This window comes from Sinocyclocheilus rhinocerous, unplaced genomic scaffold, assembly GCF_001515625.1.
Source record: "Sinocyclocheilus rhinocerous isolate Xijiao unplaced genomic scaffold, SAMN03320098_v1.1 scaffold919, whole genome shotgun sequence".
NCBI lineage: Eukaryota > Metazoa > Chordata > Actinopteri > Cypriniformes > Cyprinidae > Sinocyclocheilus > Sinocyclocheilus rhinocerous.
The window spans coordinates 417,195-435,693 of NW_015637585.1; the positions used below are offsets into that span (position 1 = coordinate 417,195).

At 37.1% G+C, this 18,499-nt stretch overlaps 2 protein-coding genes and 1 pseudogene across 5 annotated transcripts; 1 reads left to right on the forward strand and 2 right to left on the reverse strand.

Annotated features, from left to right (window-relative positions):
- Positions 1 to 1,680, reverse strand: part of LOC107749173 (guanylate-binding protein 1-like) — a 26,279-nt pseudogene extending 24,599 nt beyond the window's left edge.
- Positions 189 to 5,537, forward strand: LOC107749119 (guanylate-binding protein 1-like). Its single transcript, XM_016564204.1, has 11 exons — positions 189 to 293; positions 590 to 784; positions 1,375 to 1,502; positions 1,636 to 1,745; positions 1,853 to 2,046; positions 2,301 to 2,543; positions 2,858 to 3,135; positions 3,246 to 3,458; positions 4,726 to 4,828; positions 4,995 to 5,188; positions 5,311 to 5,537. The coding sequence occupies exons 2-11, from the start codon at positions 592 to 594 to the stop codon at positions 5,521 to 5,523; spliced, it is 1,869 nt and encodes a 622-aa protein (XP_016419690.1). The 5' UTR covers positions 189 to 293; positions 590 to 591; the 3' UTR covers positions 5,524 to 5,537.
- A 932-nt stretch (positions 5,538 to 6,469) lies between these two features.
- cspp1b (centrosome and spindle pole associated protein 1b) lies at positions 6,470 to 17,885 on the reverse strand. Of its 4 annotated transcripts, XM_016564198.1 has the most exons (26): positions 17,660 to 17,885; positions 17,448 to 17,510; positions 16,570 to 16,668; positions 16,430 to 16,487; positions 16,239 to 16,333; positions 16,086 to 16,145; positions 15,514 to 15,665; positions 15,285 to 15,344; positions 15,075 to 15,163; positions 14,567 to 14,663; positions 12,593 to 12,638; positions 12,392 to 12,516; positions 12,212 to 12,297; positions 11,833 to 11,917; positions 11,268 to 11,373; positions 10,948 to 11,095; positions 10,787 to 10,855; positions 10,578 to 10,690; positions 9,789 to 9,938; positions 9,398 to 9,541; positions 9,049 to 9,117; positions 8,764 to 8,824; positions 8,302 to 8,428; positions 7,125 to 7,237; positions 6,862 to 6,896; positions 6,470 to 6,701 (listed from the first exon to the last, which is right to left on the reverse strand). In XM_016564198.1, the coding sequence occupies exons 3-26, from the start codon at positions 16,666 to 16,668 to the stop codon at positions 6,621 to 6,623; spliced, it is 2,268 nt and encodes a 755-aa protein (XP_016419684.1). In that variant the 5' UTR covers positions 17,448 to 17,510; positions 17,660 to 17,885; the 3' UTR covers positions 6,470 to 6,620. The 4 variants fall into 4 exon arrangements, with proteins under 4 accessions (XP_016419684.1, XP_016419686.1, XP_016419683.1 ...); XM_016564200.1 differs by having other exon boundaries at positions 15,285 to 15,341; positions 17,448 to 17,885; XM_016564197.1 differs by having other exon boundaries at positions 17,448 to 17,885.
- Positions 17,886 to 18,499: the final 614 nt, after the last annotated feature.

Consider the following 18,499-nt stretch of genomic DNA (forward strand, 5'->3'; position numbering starts at 1 on the left):
CAGTATCCGCCCATCGTTCTATAGCTGTCTTGACGTTAAACGGTCGATTTCTGGGAAATCACTTATATAGTGACCGAACCGAACCTGCTGTTTCACTTTTATTTTCACGTTCGTGTCAGCATCACTGATTCGCCAATGAGAGAACACGCCCCGTCTCTGTACCATTTATGGTGGAAAAGAATTATCGCACAGGAGGGGCCTATGGGGGGTTGCAAGCCTTTTGCTCCAGTTGTGTTGAGACTACTACAGCAGAGACCAAGCTAACACGACATTTTTACGTCGTCTAACGATAGGTAAGGTAATAAATGGTTTGATTCAAAATCATTACATTATTAAAAACTATAAATATAGCTTACTTTTCAATGTTAAATCACTTTTAAGCTAAGTGTCCATTTATCATCAACCCAACTGCACGCTCGCACAACCCTGAGACTAACGAAGCACATCTATTTATCAATTTCATAATGATTAATGACCTTTAGATTTGAGGTCAAATATAGTCTGTACCTATTTTAGAAACTTTTGACATTTGACACAACGTTTAAACATGTTGTTACACGCTGTAAGATCGTCTCTGCTTGTTTCGCAGTCATGGCGTGTGGCAGGCTCATGTCTGCTCCGGTGTGTCTCATTGAAAACGATGAAAAAGGGCAGCTGCGTGTGAGAAAAGAGGCCAAAGACATTCTGGATGGGATCAATGAGCCGGTGGTGGTGGTGTCTGTGGTGGGACTCTACCGTACGGGGAAGTCTTACCTTATGAACCGCCTGGCAGGACAACAGTCCGGTGAGAGAAAATGCTTGAAGTCTTTCTCATGTGCAGTGCATGCTGATATGATAATGAGGACAGAACAAATGAGTGTGTCTGTATCTGAAAACACTAACTGCGTTAAAATGAGAGCATTTTATGAAAAAATAAGTGTAATAAAACAAAATAAAGCAATATAGCAAATAGAGCAATATAAAAATAAAACAATAAAATAAGAGTAATGGGTGAATGATTGTGTGTGTGTATGTCTAGATGTGCTACTTTCCTGCTCTTTATACAGACTTAACTTGAATACACCTCTCCGATGATTTATGTTTGAAATATCTGAATACATTTTTTTCAAATACCCTCACTTTAATCTGCAAAAAAGGAGATTTATGGAGATGAATGTACTAGACACTCTTTTTTAAAAAATATTTCATAAAGGTCATTACATTCCAAGTCTTCTTAAGGCACAGTTTGATAGCTTAGGGTCATAAATAGACAAACGTGGTTATAATATACAATATAATATAGTTTTGTCTTTTTTTTTTCTACATTGCATATGCATTTAAATGTAACATGCATTTGTCATCTTGGATAATTCTATGTCATTGTGACTGTCTCAGGCTTTGCTCTCGGCAGCACTATTGAATCAAAGACCAAAGGCATCTGGATGTGGTGTGTCCCTCACCCCTATAAAGAAGGACACACTCTGGTGCTGCTGGACACAGAGGGACTTGGTGACGTAAGGAAGGTAGGGGAGGAAGACATCAGCAGTGATGTTTTCATAGCAAATGCCTCCATTGCAACAAAAATAAACATTAATTTCAGCATAAGTAACTTATATTTGTCCACTTACTGTAGCTGCCAGTCTCTTAATATTTCAGGGGGATGAGAAACATGACACATGGATCTTCTGTCTGGCTGTTCTTCTCAGCAGCAGTCTAGTGTACAACAGCTTAGGGGTCATTGACAACACAGCACTGGAAAAGCTGCAGTATCCTTCTCGCACTATAAACACAAAACATGCACATCCAGTGCAACAGATTGAAAACAATCTCTCATAGCACCAGTGTTATTCCTCCTGAACTGCGCTGAATTTAGCTATGTTACTGAGCTGACGGAGAACATTCGTGTGAAGGCAGAAGTGAGTCAAGACGAGGACAAGTCAGCAGATTTCATGTGTGTTTTTCCATCATTTGTCTGGGCTGTTCGTGACTTCACTCTGGAACTGAAAATAGGAAACGAGCCAATAACATCAGACGAGTATCTGGAGAGTGCACTGACACTCAAATCAGGTGAGGCGTTACACATACACAGTAAACGCAATATACACTATCCATTCATTACCTTCAGCTGTGCCATATTAGTGCACAAAATTAAATTAAAATCTCAAAAACCCCGCCCCCCGGCTGAGAACCAGTTTTAGCAGATGCTAAAGAACATAGGAGAATTAGCTAGTCTATGCTGTTCTATTCAGCAAGGAATAGTAATTGTTTTAAATATAATACAAATTATTACTGCTTGTTTGGAATGTTATTTCTTATTTTAGGCTGTTCGCCTCAGACTGAGCAGTATAACCTGCCCCGTCGCTGTCTGCGCCATTTCTTTGCGGTGAGGAAGTGCTTTGTCTTGCCTCGGCCTGCTAGTCCACAAAACATGAGAAGAATGGAAGAGCTGACTGAGAAAGATCTGGATTCAGAGTTCCTTGAGCAGGCAAACACCTTCTGCCATTACATTTTTGACAGTGCAGATCCAAAAACCGTCAGCGGAGGCCGTGTAATTACTGGAACAGGTGTGTACTTTCATAGAAGCCCTTGTAGAAAACATGTTGAAGTGAATCTTCTAATCTCTTTTTAGACACAGGACATCCATCAATCTAAATTTTAGCGATGCACAATATATTGGTTTCTAGCTGTTTTTTTTTGTTTTTTTTATTGGTTAGTATTATCGACTTTCTAAAGGTGCTGTAAGTGATATCTGCTCCACTAGCAGCAAATATGACACTAATGATGTTTTCAATCCAAACACATAGTACTGCTCCAAACTCTTTTCTTACATTTTGGGTGTTATTCCAAAATCGCTTACATAATCTGTGTTTCTTCACAGCTCTGGGTAATCTCGCTGAGGTTTATGTAGAGGCGATCCGCAGCGGGAAGATTCCTTGTCTGGAGAACGCAGTGGTGTCTCTGGCTAAGATCCAGAACGTCCGTGCAGTGGAGGAGGCCCTGCAGCTCTACATGATCGAGATGCTCAGCATGGCTCAGCTTCCTATGCGCCCAGAAGAACTGTCTGACATCCACAAAATTGCAGAGAAGAAAGCAGTTGAAGTTTTCATCTCCATGTCCTTCAATGACAATGACCAGATCTACCAACAAGAGCTCATGGTAAAGTACCTGCTGACACAAAAAGCTCAAATAAACAGTATGTCTATGCAAACGTAGAGTACAAATTTAACAGTTCATCACGTTTTCTCGGTTTCTTTCATTTGTTTTAGGCGAAAATTTATGATGAATATCAGCAGATGTGCCAGCAGAATCAGGAAGAATCTATCAAGCAGTGTAAAGCTGTTCTGCGTGAGGTGTTTGATACACTGGAAAAAGGTGTTTTTGATGGATCATACCTGAGATCTGGAGGATACCGACAGTACAGAGACATGCTCAGACATCTGACCAATGACTACAGAGCAAGAACACACTCACAAATAATGGTACAGTTCACACATGCATGCTTTGCTTTAGATCAGTGATGGGCAAACTTGGCCCTTCCAGGCCACTTTCCTGCAGAGATTTGATCCAACCCTGATAAAACTCACCTGCCTGTAGCCTTCTAGTAGTCTTGAAGACAATGATTAGCTGGTTCATTCATGTTTGATTAGGGTTGGAGCTAAACTCTGAAGGAAAGTGGCCTGGAAGGGCCAAGTTTGCCCACCCCTGCTTTAGATGGTAACAACAGCACTGATCAACATCTTTAATGCTGATAAAGAGTAAAAATAACATGCAGTCATGAAACAAAGATTTAGAATTGTTCATTCCATTGGGTCCGATAAAGACTTATAAAGGAGCTCTTATTTAAGCTCTTTTTTTAAAACTCCTACAGCACTACTCTAGTGATCACAGCTGTCCAAGAATAAATACATAAATATATACAAAAAAAAAAACACAGAAATGTTGTCCCTATGCCTAGAGTGCCATATTACGCGTCTTCTGAAGCCATACAAAATCTCTTAGTAGTTCAATGAAAATCTCAAAAAAAGGTGTCATGTGGCTTTAGAAGACTTGAAATATAACACGCAAGTTGTAAAGATGTATAGATCAGTGGTATTTTAGTATTATTTTAATGGTATTGTAGTATTTATTAATATTTTGAATTAATGTTTTGTTTTTTTATATTTTCACTTTTCATTTAAATTTTACAGTACACTGCAAAAAAATGAAAAATAAGCAAAATGACATAAGATAATTTGTCTTATTTCCAGGGGGAAAACTAAATTAAGTGCATTTTGCTTAAGACGAGTAAAATTATCTGCCAGTGGAGTAAGTCAAATATTCGTAAAACAAGAGTATTTTACTTACCCCACTGGCAGATAATTTTAGTCGTTTTAAGCAAAATGCACTTTAGTTTTTTTTCCCCTGGAAATAAGACAAATTATCTTATGTCATTTTGTTTATCTAGTAAATGCATCTTAATTTAAGAATTTTTAGATATTTTGATTGGAAACAAGACAAAAATACTAAGTAAGATACGCCTTTTTTTGCAGTGTAAGCTTTAGTCAATTTTTAAAATATTTCAAATTGCTTTAGTTTTTCTTCAGCATATTTCAGTTTGTTGCCAAAGCAACCTTTTTTTTTTTTTTTTCATCTAATATGTATATTTCTTTTCATTTAACAAACTATTTTTAATAGTTTTAGTAGCAAAAACAACACTTATGGATTACTTGCAGCACATTTTAAATGATACCAGTCTTTTTTCTACAGAGTGAAGAAGTGTTGAGCAAGTTTCTGAAAGAAAAGGAAGATATTGGAAATATGATTCTACAAGCTGACCAATCTCTCAGTGAAGCGGATCAGGAAAAAGAGGGTACAGTTCAAATCAGCTGCACACTTCTCTATCATTCAACCATCAATCAAGGCTCTCAGTGATACACAAGACCGTACAATGACTACAAAGAACTGTAATTGACGAACTCAGCAATTGATTTTACATCAGAATTAGTTCATTATACTGTCTCCCTTTCTTTATACAGTGCAGAGGTTGAAGAATGAGATTCTAGAGCAGCGGCAAAGAGGTCTAGAGGAACAGAACCGGTTACAGAAGCGGGCGTTTAAAGACATGCAGAGAACCCATAAGGAACATGTGAATCAGATCATTCGTCAGATGGAAAGAGAGCAGGAGAGAATGAGGAGAGACAATGAACGAGTCCTGGAAGCCAAACTAAGAGTAAGAACAGGACACTTTCTTTCAAAACATGTACTTTGCTGTGTTACAGAGAAGTCACCTTCAAAGGTCAAAGTCATGGTTAGCAATTCTTTCACTTGTGGCTGTTTTGTGTTGTATTGCAGGAGAAGGATGCTCTTCTACAGAAGGGTTTACAGGAGCAAGCCTCCCAGATGCAGAGGCAGATTGACCGCTTAAGATCAGAAATGCATAAAGAAGAGAAGTCAAAACCATCCACAGTCAGCCGGATTATGGATGGTATCGGTGCCACGGCAGAATTGATCTTGCCAGGCTTTGTTAGCCGTGGTCTGTCTGCAGTCTTGAAATGGTTCAAATAAGAGCAGTTTTTGCACTGAGTGAGTACTGTATGCTTCTCTCACACATGCCATTCACTCTAAAGGGCTGTTCACAATTAGTGTCCACACCAACGGCCAATCATCTGCCGTTTTATATGCTCAAGCTCTTTAATTTCAGGTGGATTCTAATTGGCTGTCAATCACTCATCAGCTGGAAAAAAAAAATGTTCTGAAAGTGCCACTGTCATGCAATAGATGTGTGGATTTCGCAATTTAAATTTTAAAATTCTGAAAGATTTTTAAAACTTAATCATTATAGTTATCATCCTTGGTGTGAGCAGGTGATCCTGGTGTAAAAACACTTTAAAAAGCTGTCAAAATGCTAGTATTTATGTCTTGGGGAAAAAAATACCACAAAAAAGCCCAGAAAGATTAGAAATGTATCATTCCCTCTGTACTTTGTTAAAAGTAACCACTTGATATCATGGATCCACAGATCAGTTTACAGAAGAGATTTTGTGATGCAGTTAAAGCAGTTGATCTCATAGAGATTCTGCTGATCGTCCTTTTATTTAAGAGATCTGAAGACTACATAAAATATCCTATATATATACTGCATTGCAATAACAAGCTCACACACTCAGTGCGGTCATGTATGTAATGGCCCGCCTTAAAGTTCAGAGGCGGACATCAGCCTCCTGAGTGTGTCTGATGACTCTGCTCGAATCCAGGGCTCGGTAGTGGCTGTATCAATAGAGCTGGGCCTGCCAGGAGACTGCAGGGTAAAATGCTCATCACCACCATTTGCTTCATCGTCATCATCAGAGCAGTCTCCTAAACACATAATTGAAACAAGTTGTGCATCTCCAGAATCATAAAACATACATCGAGACAAACACACACACACACCTGCTGTGGTAGAAAGTGAAATTGTATAACACAATGAAAATAAACATCATTGTGTGAAATGTTGATAAAGTGTGTTCATATTTTTCTTTAAAATAAATGTCACTTGGTTTGATGTTTTCTTACAAAATGGAAAGACATTAATACATGTTTAAGTTTCCCTAGTGTCCAAACTAATTTTGGGGCCACTGTATATAATACAGTAATTTTTTTTGGTTACACTCATCAAGCAGTTAAAGAAATGTGATCCCACCAATAAATTCACTTTCTGACAGAAGCACAGATCCACGTCCCGCCTCAACATCCCTGTTCCTCTGTGTGATAGAAACACAGAACTGTCATGTTAACAACTGTCATGTTAAACATCATTCAGTACTGATGGAGCTGCTTCTAGTACTGCAGAACACAACGGAAATAACAAGCACAGGAAATAACAAGCACGCCTTACATTCATAGTGAGAGGGGAAAACTTACAGACTGCCGTGTTCTAGGAAGAGGCATAAAGGCATCTGGAAAAATGACAAAAAAAAAAAAAGGTGTCAGTTCTACACAAAAGATGGATTTACATAAGACCAAACATTAATTAAGCTCTCATTTCAAAGTCACAATATTTATTTTTTTGCTGACTACAAATGACTTTAGTATGATTGGCCACAAGGAACTACAAACACTTGTAAACTAATATTTATAATCCCCATAGCTCAGATTAATATTGGTATTAGCTAGTCAGTTCTTACCCCTGTACATGATGTCATCGGCTCCCTTTGAGCTGATTGGCTCAGTGCCACGGGCGGAGGGGCCTCGCACAGGCATACGCAAACGAGCCATGTCAAACACATCCGTCCTGTGCCTGCAAACACACACATAAAGTGCTATATTGTAAAAACAGTCATAGTTAAAGACATTGTTAGGCATGCTGGAGTGCCTGCAACTGCATTAGTTATGATTATTCACAATATTGTTAAAGTGTAGTAAAGTGTTATTTTATTAAGAAAATGTAACCTTTTTCTACAGGATATAGTGTATGTTATGTTATATATGAGTGCTGCACATACAGTAGAGAACAATTGTTTCCCTGGTATATTGATGTAGCTATACTGACCAATCAGTATGTATAGCTGAAAGATTTTTGTATTTTTTTTGTGAATATGATACATTTAGATAACAACCCCCCCAGCTTTTACTAATCTGAACAATGCCTGAAACTTCTTATGAGCACTTCCTGTGTTTATTTGCCTATTTATGATGAATCGCTAGTTGTATACCTCAATTGTAAGTGACTTTGGATAAAAGCATCTGCTAAATAAATGTAAACGTAACCTGAAATCCAAACAAACTGAATGAAAACCTTACTTTGGCCAAGACCAGAATACATCAACTAAAAGTGAAAATCATGTAGCCTACTTTTCTCAACTAAGATGCCATTTAGGTTACTTTTTATTTATATATGCATATCTTTCAGATCAATTCTGTACTCAATGCGATCAAGGATTTCATTACACATTTGTCATGTAAAACAAAACCTATAAACATCACATTTTTATTATTTAGATTCCTTTTAGGATGTATCCATCGGGAATATTGCTGTAGAGATAATTCCAAAGCATAATTTCCTTCAAGACAGCAAAATTATAAACCATTAGTTTGAGAGATCACAGACGATTACTGATCCTCATTAACTGGAAAGAGTTTTCCAGTGATGTGAAGTCTATAAAAAACAGCTCATTTAGCGAAATCAGATTAAACCAGCCAAGACCAGGAAAGGCTGATGCTTACGCCCCTGACAGTACAACTGTTTTGACCTGCTGTATTCATGTACATGTTGACTAACAGGTCAGGCTAATTATTAACACATCCCTTTACCGATGGACTTAAACATTACATTTAAACATCATCAAAATAACTGTACAGTACCTGTCTGTGAAAGGGGAGGGAAAATGCTCCCACTCCGTCTGCAAGAGCTGCTCCTCCAGACGCCGCTGTTCACTGCGCAGATGTCTTCTTAACGCACACAGCTCGTTAACAACCTCACTTCTGTCCTCTGAAGAAAACAAATATATTAAACCCTCCAAAAATATGTGCTTATGTGCTTAACTTAAGACCAAAACTTAACTAAAGACCAGAACTAAAGAAAAAAATGCTTTAGGGACCAAATACTCATAATGTTAGTTAAACCTGAAATCACCCAAATTTAGGGGACCTCTGATAATTAATAATGGCTTAATAATTTTTAATTCAAATCTGAAAATTGCAAATCATTTCTGTAAAGGTCAGGTTTAGGGTGTAGCAAATATTATTAGATAATATATAAACAAAAACAGCCAATAGGACATCTCCCTCATGATACAGTATGTGTGTATATGTATGGGTGTTTACTCTCTGTTCTCTGGTTGTTTCTGCTTTCTGGAGACGGAGGAGCCCGAAGCGCAGAGAAATCCTGAAAAATACGTAGACATTAGTGAGTGAGAATTGAACAAGGTTGTTTGCAGTTAGCTGAAGTAAGGATCATAGAGTTTTGGTAATTAGACTGAGGGTTTGGTTACAAGCTCTTGAGAAAATATATATTTTATAGTCACTGTTATGTGTTATACACAATTTTATACACACGAAGTGAACATGAGCATTTGCAATGTTTGTTCAAATAAAGGCAGTTTTTGTTACCGTAGCATTTGAAGGGTTGCGGTGTTTATTCTGTAGGGTAGGGATAGGAGGGGATGGTGCACGCTGAACCTAAAAAAAAAAAGATGACAATACTGTCACACACTCACTACATCTAGAGAAATTTTCAGCAAATTTAGCTTAACCTTTTGAGACCCGGCAAAACATTTTAGGAAAAAATTAGTATTTTTTCATGTCATTACATTGTTTAGACCATTAAAAAAATTTTTTTTTAATATTTCATTCATAAGTTATGCTACTTCCTTGGTAGAGGACATCGGAACTCAATTTTTAAAAAGAAAATAAAGTGTTTAAGACATAGCTCAGTCCAGTAAATTTCACTTTCAGACACCTGTTGCAGTCGTATTTGTCTCTCTTGCTCTTCCTGTTTTCTTACAGCTGCTCTCTCTTTCTCTTCTTCTTCTTTTTTCTTTTTCTCTGCATCCCTCCGTCTCTCTTCCACAAGACGAGCAAGTTCTTCATTCTTCAGTTTTTGCTGCAAAAAGATATGGCTACTTAAAGTCAGCGGTGCTGGTCACTGAGATGGTCTGAGGTCATCAGAAGAGCTCACATAATGCACCGGAAAATTAAACACGACAACATGCATTTGATGGCATTTCCTTAAGCACTTAAATTCCCTTTGTTTGGATGGATAATGTGATTTAAAGTGAACAATTATCACATTATTACATTGTGCATCTCTGAAAATAAGACGGGCAGGAGTGCATGTGTGTCTGTCTGACCTCCAACTCTCTGCGTTTTCTGCTCTCCTGCTCCTCTTCATACTCTCTCCTGATTTTCTCTCTCTGTTCTGCCAGTCTTCTGTCCTCGCTCTCCTCTTCTGCCCTCGTCCGCTCTCTCTCCTCAGCCTGCTTCCTTCGCTTTTCTTCTATCTAATGTCACAGACACACACACACACAAAAACACACATGAAAAGATCATTGTTTATATACAGGTACAGTGGAATCCAAAAGTTTTAAAATTGAATCACACTGAAAATCTCTGACACAATATCAATAATTTATAAATATATGTATAAATGTGAAGAGTCTGTGTGTATAGACTACCGCTCATAAGTCTGGTGTTGGTAATATTTTTAATATGTTTTTAAAAGTAGTCACTTAAGCTCACCAAGGCTGCATTTATTTGGTCAAAGATGCAGTAAAAACAGTAATATTGTAAAATATTACAATTTAAAACAACTGTTTTCTACTTTAATGTATTTTACAATGAGGGCACAGCTAAATTTTCAGCATCATTACTCCAGTCTTTAGTGTCACATGATCCTTCAGAAATCATTCTAATAAGCTGATTTGGTGCTCAGGAAACAGTTCTTTTTATTATCAATTTTGAAATTAGTTGTTCTGCCTAATGTCTTTGATGAACAAAACAGCATAGGAGTTCATATTAACAGACTCACTGTCACTTTTGTTCAGTTTAATGCATCTTTGCTGGATAAAATATTTAATAATAATATTTTTTTTTTTTAAATCCTACAAACCCAAAACTTGATCAGTAGTGCATGTGTGTACCTGGTGTCTCAGGTAAGCTTTGTATTGGTCTTGCTCCAGTAGTTGCTGGGGTGACTGGATCTGATTAAACACATTTCCTCTTGCAAACTGTGGAGTGTGTGTCTCAACAAATCCTTCAAATACACACATTCAACTTGAGGATGTAAACAATCACTAAAGACACATTATGCATGTTTGTATGTTAAGTAAAACGTATGTTAGCATGTTACCTGGCCTCTCCGGCCTTTGTGGTGGTGCTGCAGCTGCTACATTCAAAAGATGCATCTGCTTCAGATCAGCTACACACACACACATACACATAATTTCTATAGTCACGTGTTTCATAACTAACAGGCTAACAGGAGATTAAATCATACTAAATAAATCATACTGATTAGATTTCCAGTGCTGTCTCTGAGTGGTGCACCAGCTCCGCCTCTTCCCCAGGGTTCATATGCTCTCATATCGGCTTCAAGTTCAGCTTCCAGTCTATGCTTCTCCTCTCTGTCCACCCTCCTCTGTGCGGCCCGCTCCTCTATCTACTCACAGGGCACACAAACAAACAGCCGAATAAGCTTTCTACTGCTCTTTTTCATGTTGGAAGTTAGAATAAACATATACTGTAAATGCAAACATACTGTTCATGAAGACACACCCACTTTTGACTATGTCATTAAGGACACACCCCTCAGTGAATATGTAATGTCACACCTGCTTTCTGAGCTCCTCTTTATAGCTGAGTCTGTCCGTCTTTGCATGATGTGCAGGAAACGCTAAAAGACCTGAACCCACAACTTCATTCTCACCCACAATCCTCCTGAAACACACAACAAGCACAAATACACCCCAAAAACAAGATGTGTATTAATTGTCTGCTACACGCATATGGTTTAAAAGTGTCTTTGACAGTGAGAAAAAAATAGCTTGGGTTATAAATTCAAAACTAGCCCAATGGTCAATCATAAATAGCCCAAAACTAGTCCAATGACACTATCCCAAATATAAGTATACTCAAAATATGACACTCCCATACCTAAAATACATTATTTACAGTCACAGTTATGTGTCAACATGATACATTTTATGGGAAGAAATATATATGTATTTGCCAATCTTAGGTACAGTCAAAGAGCTACAAAGTTAACAAGATCCAACAATTGCTACTAGACAACGTCATCTGGTGTTACTGCCTGTTTCTAAACACCCACAATTTATGATCAGAAATGTGTCTGGAAAATTGCATTTTTGTGAGTGTTTGTGTCAGTTGCACTCTTACTGTCTGTGAGTGCTTCTGCTGTGTGGACTGAGTGGGTGTGGCTCTCCTGATGATGTTGAAAAAGAAACTCCCATTATTGGGCAATCTGTGGAAACACACACACACACACACAATGATGTCGCACCAGTAGGAATCTTATGATAAATGGATTTAAAAATTGTTTTTCATGCTAAGTAGATTCAACTAGTTTTCAATCAGGATCCAGAATACCCAACACAGTGGCAAAATTATTTACAGCACAAAAGTAAACAAATGTGATTCATAAATATTGATGCACCTACTCTCTGCACCCAATATTTCACTGCACAAAACCATGTTTATCCTCAATGCCAGTAAACTCATATTTAACATAATCTGCTGTGTCATATGTGTGTCTTACAGGCTCTACTGGGACTCTCAGCATCATTATTTGGAGTCTTATAGGTATCTGTAAGGAATGGGAGTTGAGTAGGGACAAAAGGCATCCTACAGAAAAAACAAAAACATGTTTGTGAGCTTGAAGAACAGCATGTGCAAATATGTGGGTTTGCAGTTTGCACTTATGTATATCCATATATACCTGCATGGAGACAGAGAGTCTGTCCTGTATTGCAGAACACCCTCAGGAGGCTCAGCAGTGTCCAGGCGGATGATGTCGTCCCTTGGTTGCTTTCTGTACGCAGACGCCTCACTAACAAAGAGCTGCTTTAAAAGTAAAGGTCAGAAAATCAGCACAAGAATGTCAACAAATATGTGCACACACAAACACACACATTGTTACCTTTTTCTCAGCATCTGTTGAAACTCTCAGGTCCAGTTCCTTCTCCCTAAAGAAAGTTGAATTACAGGGGGTGTTAATGAGAGTGGCATGAACGTTCTGCCCAACGTATCTTTTGTGTTCCACAGAAGAAAGAAAATTGGGTTTGGAACGTCATGAGAGTCAGTAAATTAATTTTCAGAATTTTCATTTTTAGGCAAATTTCTTTTTGGTAAAAAAAAAAAAAATTCTTATGAGGTAACAAACGATTAATTGCGATTAATCACATCCAAAATAAAGGTTTTTGTTTACATATTTGTATGTGTACTGTGTATATTATGTAAATACACCCATATACATTATATATTTTGAAAATATTTACACGTATATATTTATATTCTTATATTTTATATAAAAATATTTAATATATAAACTTAACATATTTTGCTTAAATATATACATGCATGTGTTTGTATTTATATATACTTAATAAATATACACAGTACACACACATACATTATGTACACAAAAACTTTTACTTTTGGATGCAATTAATCGCGATTAATCGTTTGACAGAAATAGAAAAATATAAACCAAATACACCACTCAGACTATTATGCATGAACACACACTAGGGCTGTCCCCCCCAAAAAAAAATCGAATTTCGAATATTCGTCGAATTTTAAATAAAAATACACATTCGAATGCAAAAACGTTGCATTTGAATATTAGGTGTGCGTCAGGCAGCCTTATCAGTGGCACACAAGATGACGATGTGTCATTGCATTTTAATGCTTTTTTTAGCCTATCCCGTTGAACCCACTGGATGCGGCACTGCTCATTCAAAATATTGTGGAAAAAAGAGAACATCAATGCGGAGATGTTGTTGTTTTCGTCAAAACTGAAACCAAACCGTTCACACAGAACGCATATTTATCGCATTTTCTAGAGGGACATCTATCACTGTTGCACTCGCGTCTCGCACATGAGAGCAAAATCTTGTTTAGATGATTTAGAATGTTTAGAAAGCTAGGGCTGCATTCCAGTTCACTTTTTTTATGCACTTCACTCGCTAACTTCCCTCTGTCTCGTTTACTCGGATGTACGTCATTGATGACGTTGCATGACTGCCCACTACTGGCGGAACCCTTGGAATGGGCTGAACTGGAACGTCCTAAGCCCTTGATCCCTTAGAATCAGCTATGGAGTTGGTTTATTGTTTACATTTACATTTAGTCATTTAGCAGACGCTTTTATCCTATTCTATAGGATAGATATATATATATAATATATATATATTTTCTATATTCTGTTATAATCTTTTTTTTAAATTTTTTTTACGTTTCCCCTTACGAATTTGTTTGGTGCAGCATTCTATATGTATAGAGATATGCTTGGGCTGTTATAAATGTAAAAAAAAAAAAATCATTTATATATTATAGTTGTTTGGGGTGGGGATAAATTAAATGCAATCTGCGATGACGTCATAGTCGTGTTGCATTGTGGTGTATAGAGCGGCCTGAAGTGTGCATATGAAGCAGACTCGCTCCCTCTGTCAAAATCGAGGGGTCGAGGGTATGTCCATGTAAACTTCCCTCGTCCACTTGACGAAGTGGAACTAACTTCAAAATGGCGGCGGGGATTCCCCCGAGGGGAAGTGCTCTTTGTGATTGGTTTTCCATCCTTTCTATTAAACTATACATACATACATGATGCTGTTTTGTTTCAAATTTTTTAAGCAACGTAATTAATATTATATGGTTTATAAACATTATTTTAAACACTATGCACTTTTTTCAAAGACAGTTCTGTTATTTTATTGCTTTGAAGAAACGTGCATTAGTAATATTTTGCTCGATGCGCCCTCTTGTGGCCTCAGGAGAGAAGCCAAAAGTTTTTTTCCCCCTAACAGCCTTTTTGAGTATTTGAATATTGATCATATTTTAGTACAAAATTCGAATTTAGTTTTTCAGCCATTTTGACAGCCCTAACACACACCTCCTCCTGTGACTCTGTTTCTCTGCGATTTGTTCCTGTAGTTCATGTCTATAACGCTCCTTTTTCCTCTGCAGTGTGCCCTCCAGACCCACTGCACCTGTCAAACAAAATCAGCCATGTCAGAAGCCTGAGCCTTAAAATCAGTTCAATGGATGAATATCCTGTCATCATTTACATTTCCCAAACTGTATGACTTTCTTTCTTCCGCAGAACAAAAAAGAAAGATTTGGAGGACATTGGGAACCTACTTTTTTGGAAACTATTTTCGTGCCCACTGACTTCCATTGTATGGAAAAAACACTGTTCAGCACAGTTTTGGAATGACAGTTTGTGATGGTGAATAAATGATGACAGAATTTTCATTTTTGGGTGAAGTATTCCTTTAAAATCAAATCAGAATTATACTCCATCGAATGAAGCAATGAAACATCACTTCTCCAGTTATTAAACCAATCGGAGCAGTAAAAAGGACCTCTAACCAATCAGAATCATGATACTAAACTCATACCTATTAAAAGTCTTGTGGTGCAAACTGTGTCCCGACTGGCCACAGATACAGATCTTTCATTGGCTTGGGTCGCAACGGATGTCGACATTCTACGACAGTGAAGTGAACAACAGTGAAGGAGAAGAGATGAATGTAGATGAAATCTATCCTGCCATTTAAAACTGCCAGTTTGCCAATACTGTAAATCTAATCAGTGTATGCATCTTTTACCTGTTTCTGTGCTGTAGTTTGCTTGTTTGATGTCCTGTCTCTGTGAACAATTCCCCTCTGCTTATGAGAAAGAGAGACACAGAGATAAAGATGATACTGTTAATATATATGCATAAATTATATAAATAATTATATATGTGAATAAAAAATTCAGAATCAGCCCATAGAGAATACAATGGGTTCAAGAGTCACCAGTTGTAAACATCTTTCCCTCTGTCTCTGTCCTCACCTGTTTGTTGTCCTGGTGTCTCTCTCTCTCTGATGTCGCCTCCCTTGCAAAAGCATGAGTTCTTCATCACTGCAGTCTTCCTCAGAGCTACACACACCCCATCCCAGCCCACACACCTCTGTAAGGGTGGCCACATCCCTCACACGGACCGTCTAAAAAAGTGAGCGGGAGAGATTTGCCCTTATAAAACAGTACTTTGGCAGAACCATGGTACGGTAATAATATCAGAGAGTAATATCATGGTAATGTATGGTACACTAGCAGGTGGCTTTTCTAATGAAGTAGTTCAGAAGAAGTTGGAGGGGATGGTGGGGAGTTGGGTAGCGTCAAAAACGCCATCGTACCATGTAGTAAAACATGGTAATACAATAGTAATTTTTAGTAAGCGTAACAAACATTGCATTAAATATAATCATATTGCCTCAGAAAACTCAACTGTTTGACATGACAGCAAACATAAAAGATATGAAAGTGACAGACACAGAAGTGAAATCTCAACCTCACAAAACTGAGGTACAGTACAGAAGGAGGGAAACCGAGACAATCATGCTTTTGACCCAATAATAGTGTACCCTGGGTATTCGACTTCTCTCTGGAACTGTGTGAATGTCACCAGCTTCCCTGTGATCTTTCTGCAAGACACACAAAGATAGTGAGTAATAAAGTTTCTGGGTCTGTATAAAGGGTTCTATTGTGTTTTAACTGGTTTTGCCATTGTGTCTCACCTCTGCCTTGTATTTCCTGTAATCATTCCTGAGTTCCTCTTGCAGTTTGTGTTTCTTCCTCTCATATTCCTCTCCGAGTTGCAAACTTACTCCATCTACATAATGAAATTTCACATACACACCTTTAAAACCAGGTATCCATATAACAGAAATTGATTTACAACCATATTAAATTGCAAACAAAGCTGTACCTTGCTGGCTTGTGCGTGGAGGGATGTTCTCTTTCTGGAGAACCTGGCCTGTCCGCCTCTGATACATTAATATTTAACAACATTAAAATGAAGACCAGTCACACACATTCTCTTTATCCCCATCATTAACTCTCTCTCACCCTCATCTCCATGTAAGGGGGCTCCTGTTCCAGACATGCCTTCTCCTCGGCTATCTTCAATTTCTGATCTTCCAGAAACTTCTCCAATACCCCATCCATCTGGAACACATACTAAATATTAATGCAAAGCAGATCTAACATAAACTGCAGTTCTACAGCGCCACCTGTAGATACATATTATTTTACATAATACCAGGAACACTTTACAGTAAGGTCCCATTATTTAATGTTAGTTAGTGCATGCACTAAAGTTAACTAACAACAAGCAATAAAGTTTTGGTTACACTTTTTTATTTTAAGGTGTCCTTGTTACAGTGTAATTATACATTTAAGTTCTGAGTAATTTTATTTATGTATTTACTGTATGGTTAGGGTTAGGATTATGGTTTGGCTTAGGGTTACTTGCATGTGTAATTATGCATAATTTATTGTTATTACTAAAGTAAGTACATGTAACGTGTAACAAGGACACATTCAAATAAAGTGTTACCACAGTTTTTACAGTATTTGTTAATCTTTGTTATTTAATAATATTGATTAATACAACTTCTGCTTTTAATATGGCTTTAGAAGTAGTTTTTGTAGTTAACAAATGGAAACTGTAGTGTTACCACAATATCTATTATGTATCTTTATTTATAGGTGCAAAAAATAGTTCGTTTTTACAATGAAAATAAGAGAAAATAAAATAAAACACAATAAGCAAGTAATACATAAAACAAGTGGTATATGCAACAAATTTTACCTTTTCTAACTTAATATTTTTCAGACATTTTAGGTGAGGTGTCCAAATAACTTACTTATGAACCACCCTTACAAACAATTACCACGCTAACCGTTTATGCCTCCACACCATGACAAACGTGCACGTTACACACCTCTCTGAATTTCTTCTGGTGTTAAACTCAGTTTAATCTTCTCTGAACACATCTGATCTTCCACTACACAAAACAATAATTTCATCAGATCACATCAATATTAGGCATGCTAATAAAGTTACTGAAATGCGTTGTTTATTTACTAAATCTAAGGTGTTATCTGATACAAACTCTATTCCGAACTAATAATCCCAACAGAAAATGTAGCCTACTGTCCTGGTTTCTTTGGGTAAAGATAATAAATGTGTCATCTGATATCTGGATCTGTTCATAAATTGGAAATAATCCATGTTTTAAATGAACTGTATATTTATCCAATATGTTAATCGGTTCATAATCGGATCTCTTGTAAGGTCACAGCGAACAGAAACAGAGCTCCGCTATTATTGCTCTCTTCCAGTCTTCCTGTCTTTCACTTCCTCTCTTCCGCTATTCCTCTTTTCCTCTCGCAGCTGCTGATTTATATAACGCATGGATAGGCAGAAGCGGAAAAGGCTGCTCGGTCGTGACGTTTTGGGGCCATGGGTTTAAAATTGAGGTTTTAAAAATAAATAAAAAGAAAATCAATTAAATTTCGCTCTGTTCATTTCACAAAATTAGGTATTATTGTGTAAAAAATGATCGTGTTTTTCTTCGGAAAATAAACATAAAATTATTTATGTTCTCAATTGTTTGTTCAATGTTTAAAATGCATCACAGGAGAATCCTGTCATTTTTTTCCTGAACATTTCCTCTACATTACATTTATGTATTATGACGTTCTGTAACGGAGATTACATTTTAAACATTTTTTTTTTTAAATCACTAATTAGTCTAACAAGACATAAGTCACACTCTTTATGAACATTGTTTGCATAATTCATTAATAAATTGATGATTTATTGGAAATTACTTATAATAAGAAAATTCTCTTTAAAGATGACAAGTAATTCTGTCATTTTTCTGAAGGTTAAGAACATTTCCTCCACATAACATTTTGTAATGGGAATTGCAATTTAGACTATTTTCAGATATGGCCAACTTCATTTCAAAACTAGTTTTGGTAAAAAAAA

Bases quoted from the DNA above. Each gene is read 5' to 3' on its own strand.
- LOC107749119 (XM_016564204.1), top strand. From the start codon at position 592: ATGGCGTGTGGCAGGCTCATGTCTGCTCCGGTGTGTCTCATTGAAAAC. The intron at 1,503-1,635 runs GTAGGGGAGGAA...TTAATATTTCAG, and splicing joins GACTTGGTGACGTAAGGAAG to GGGGATGAGAAACATGACAC. The intron at 3,459-4,725 runs GTACAGTTCACA...TTTTTTCTACAG, and splicing joins GAACACACTCACAAATAATG to AGTGAAGAAGTGTTGAGCAA.
- cspp1b (XM_016564198.1), bottom strand. From the start codon at position 16,668: ATGGATGGGGTATTGGAGAAGTTTCTGGAAGATCAGAAATTGAAGATA. The intron at 16,488-16,569 runs GTGAGAGAGAGT...TTAATGTATCAG, and splicing joins CCCCTTACATGGAGATGAGG to AGGCGGACAGGCCAGGTTCT. The intron at 16,334-16,429 runs GTACAGCTTTGT...TTCATTATGTAG, and splicing joins TCCACGCACAAGCCAGCAAG to ATGGAGTAAGTTTGCAACTC.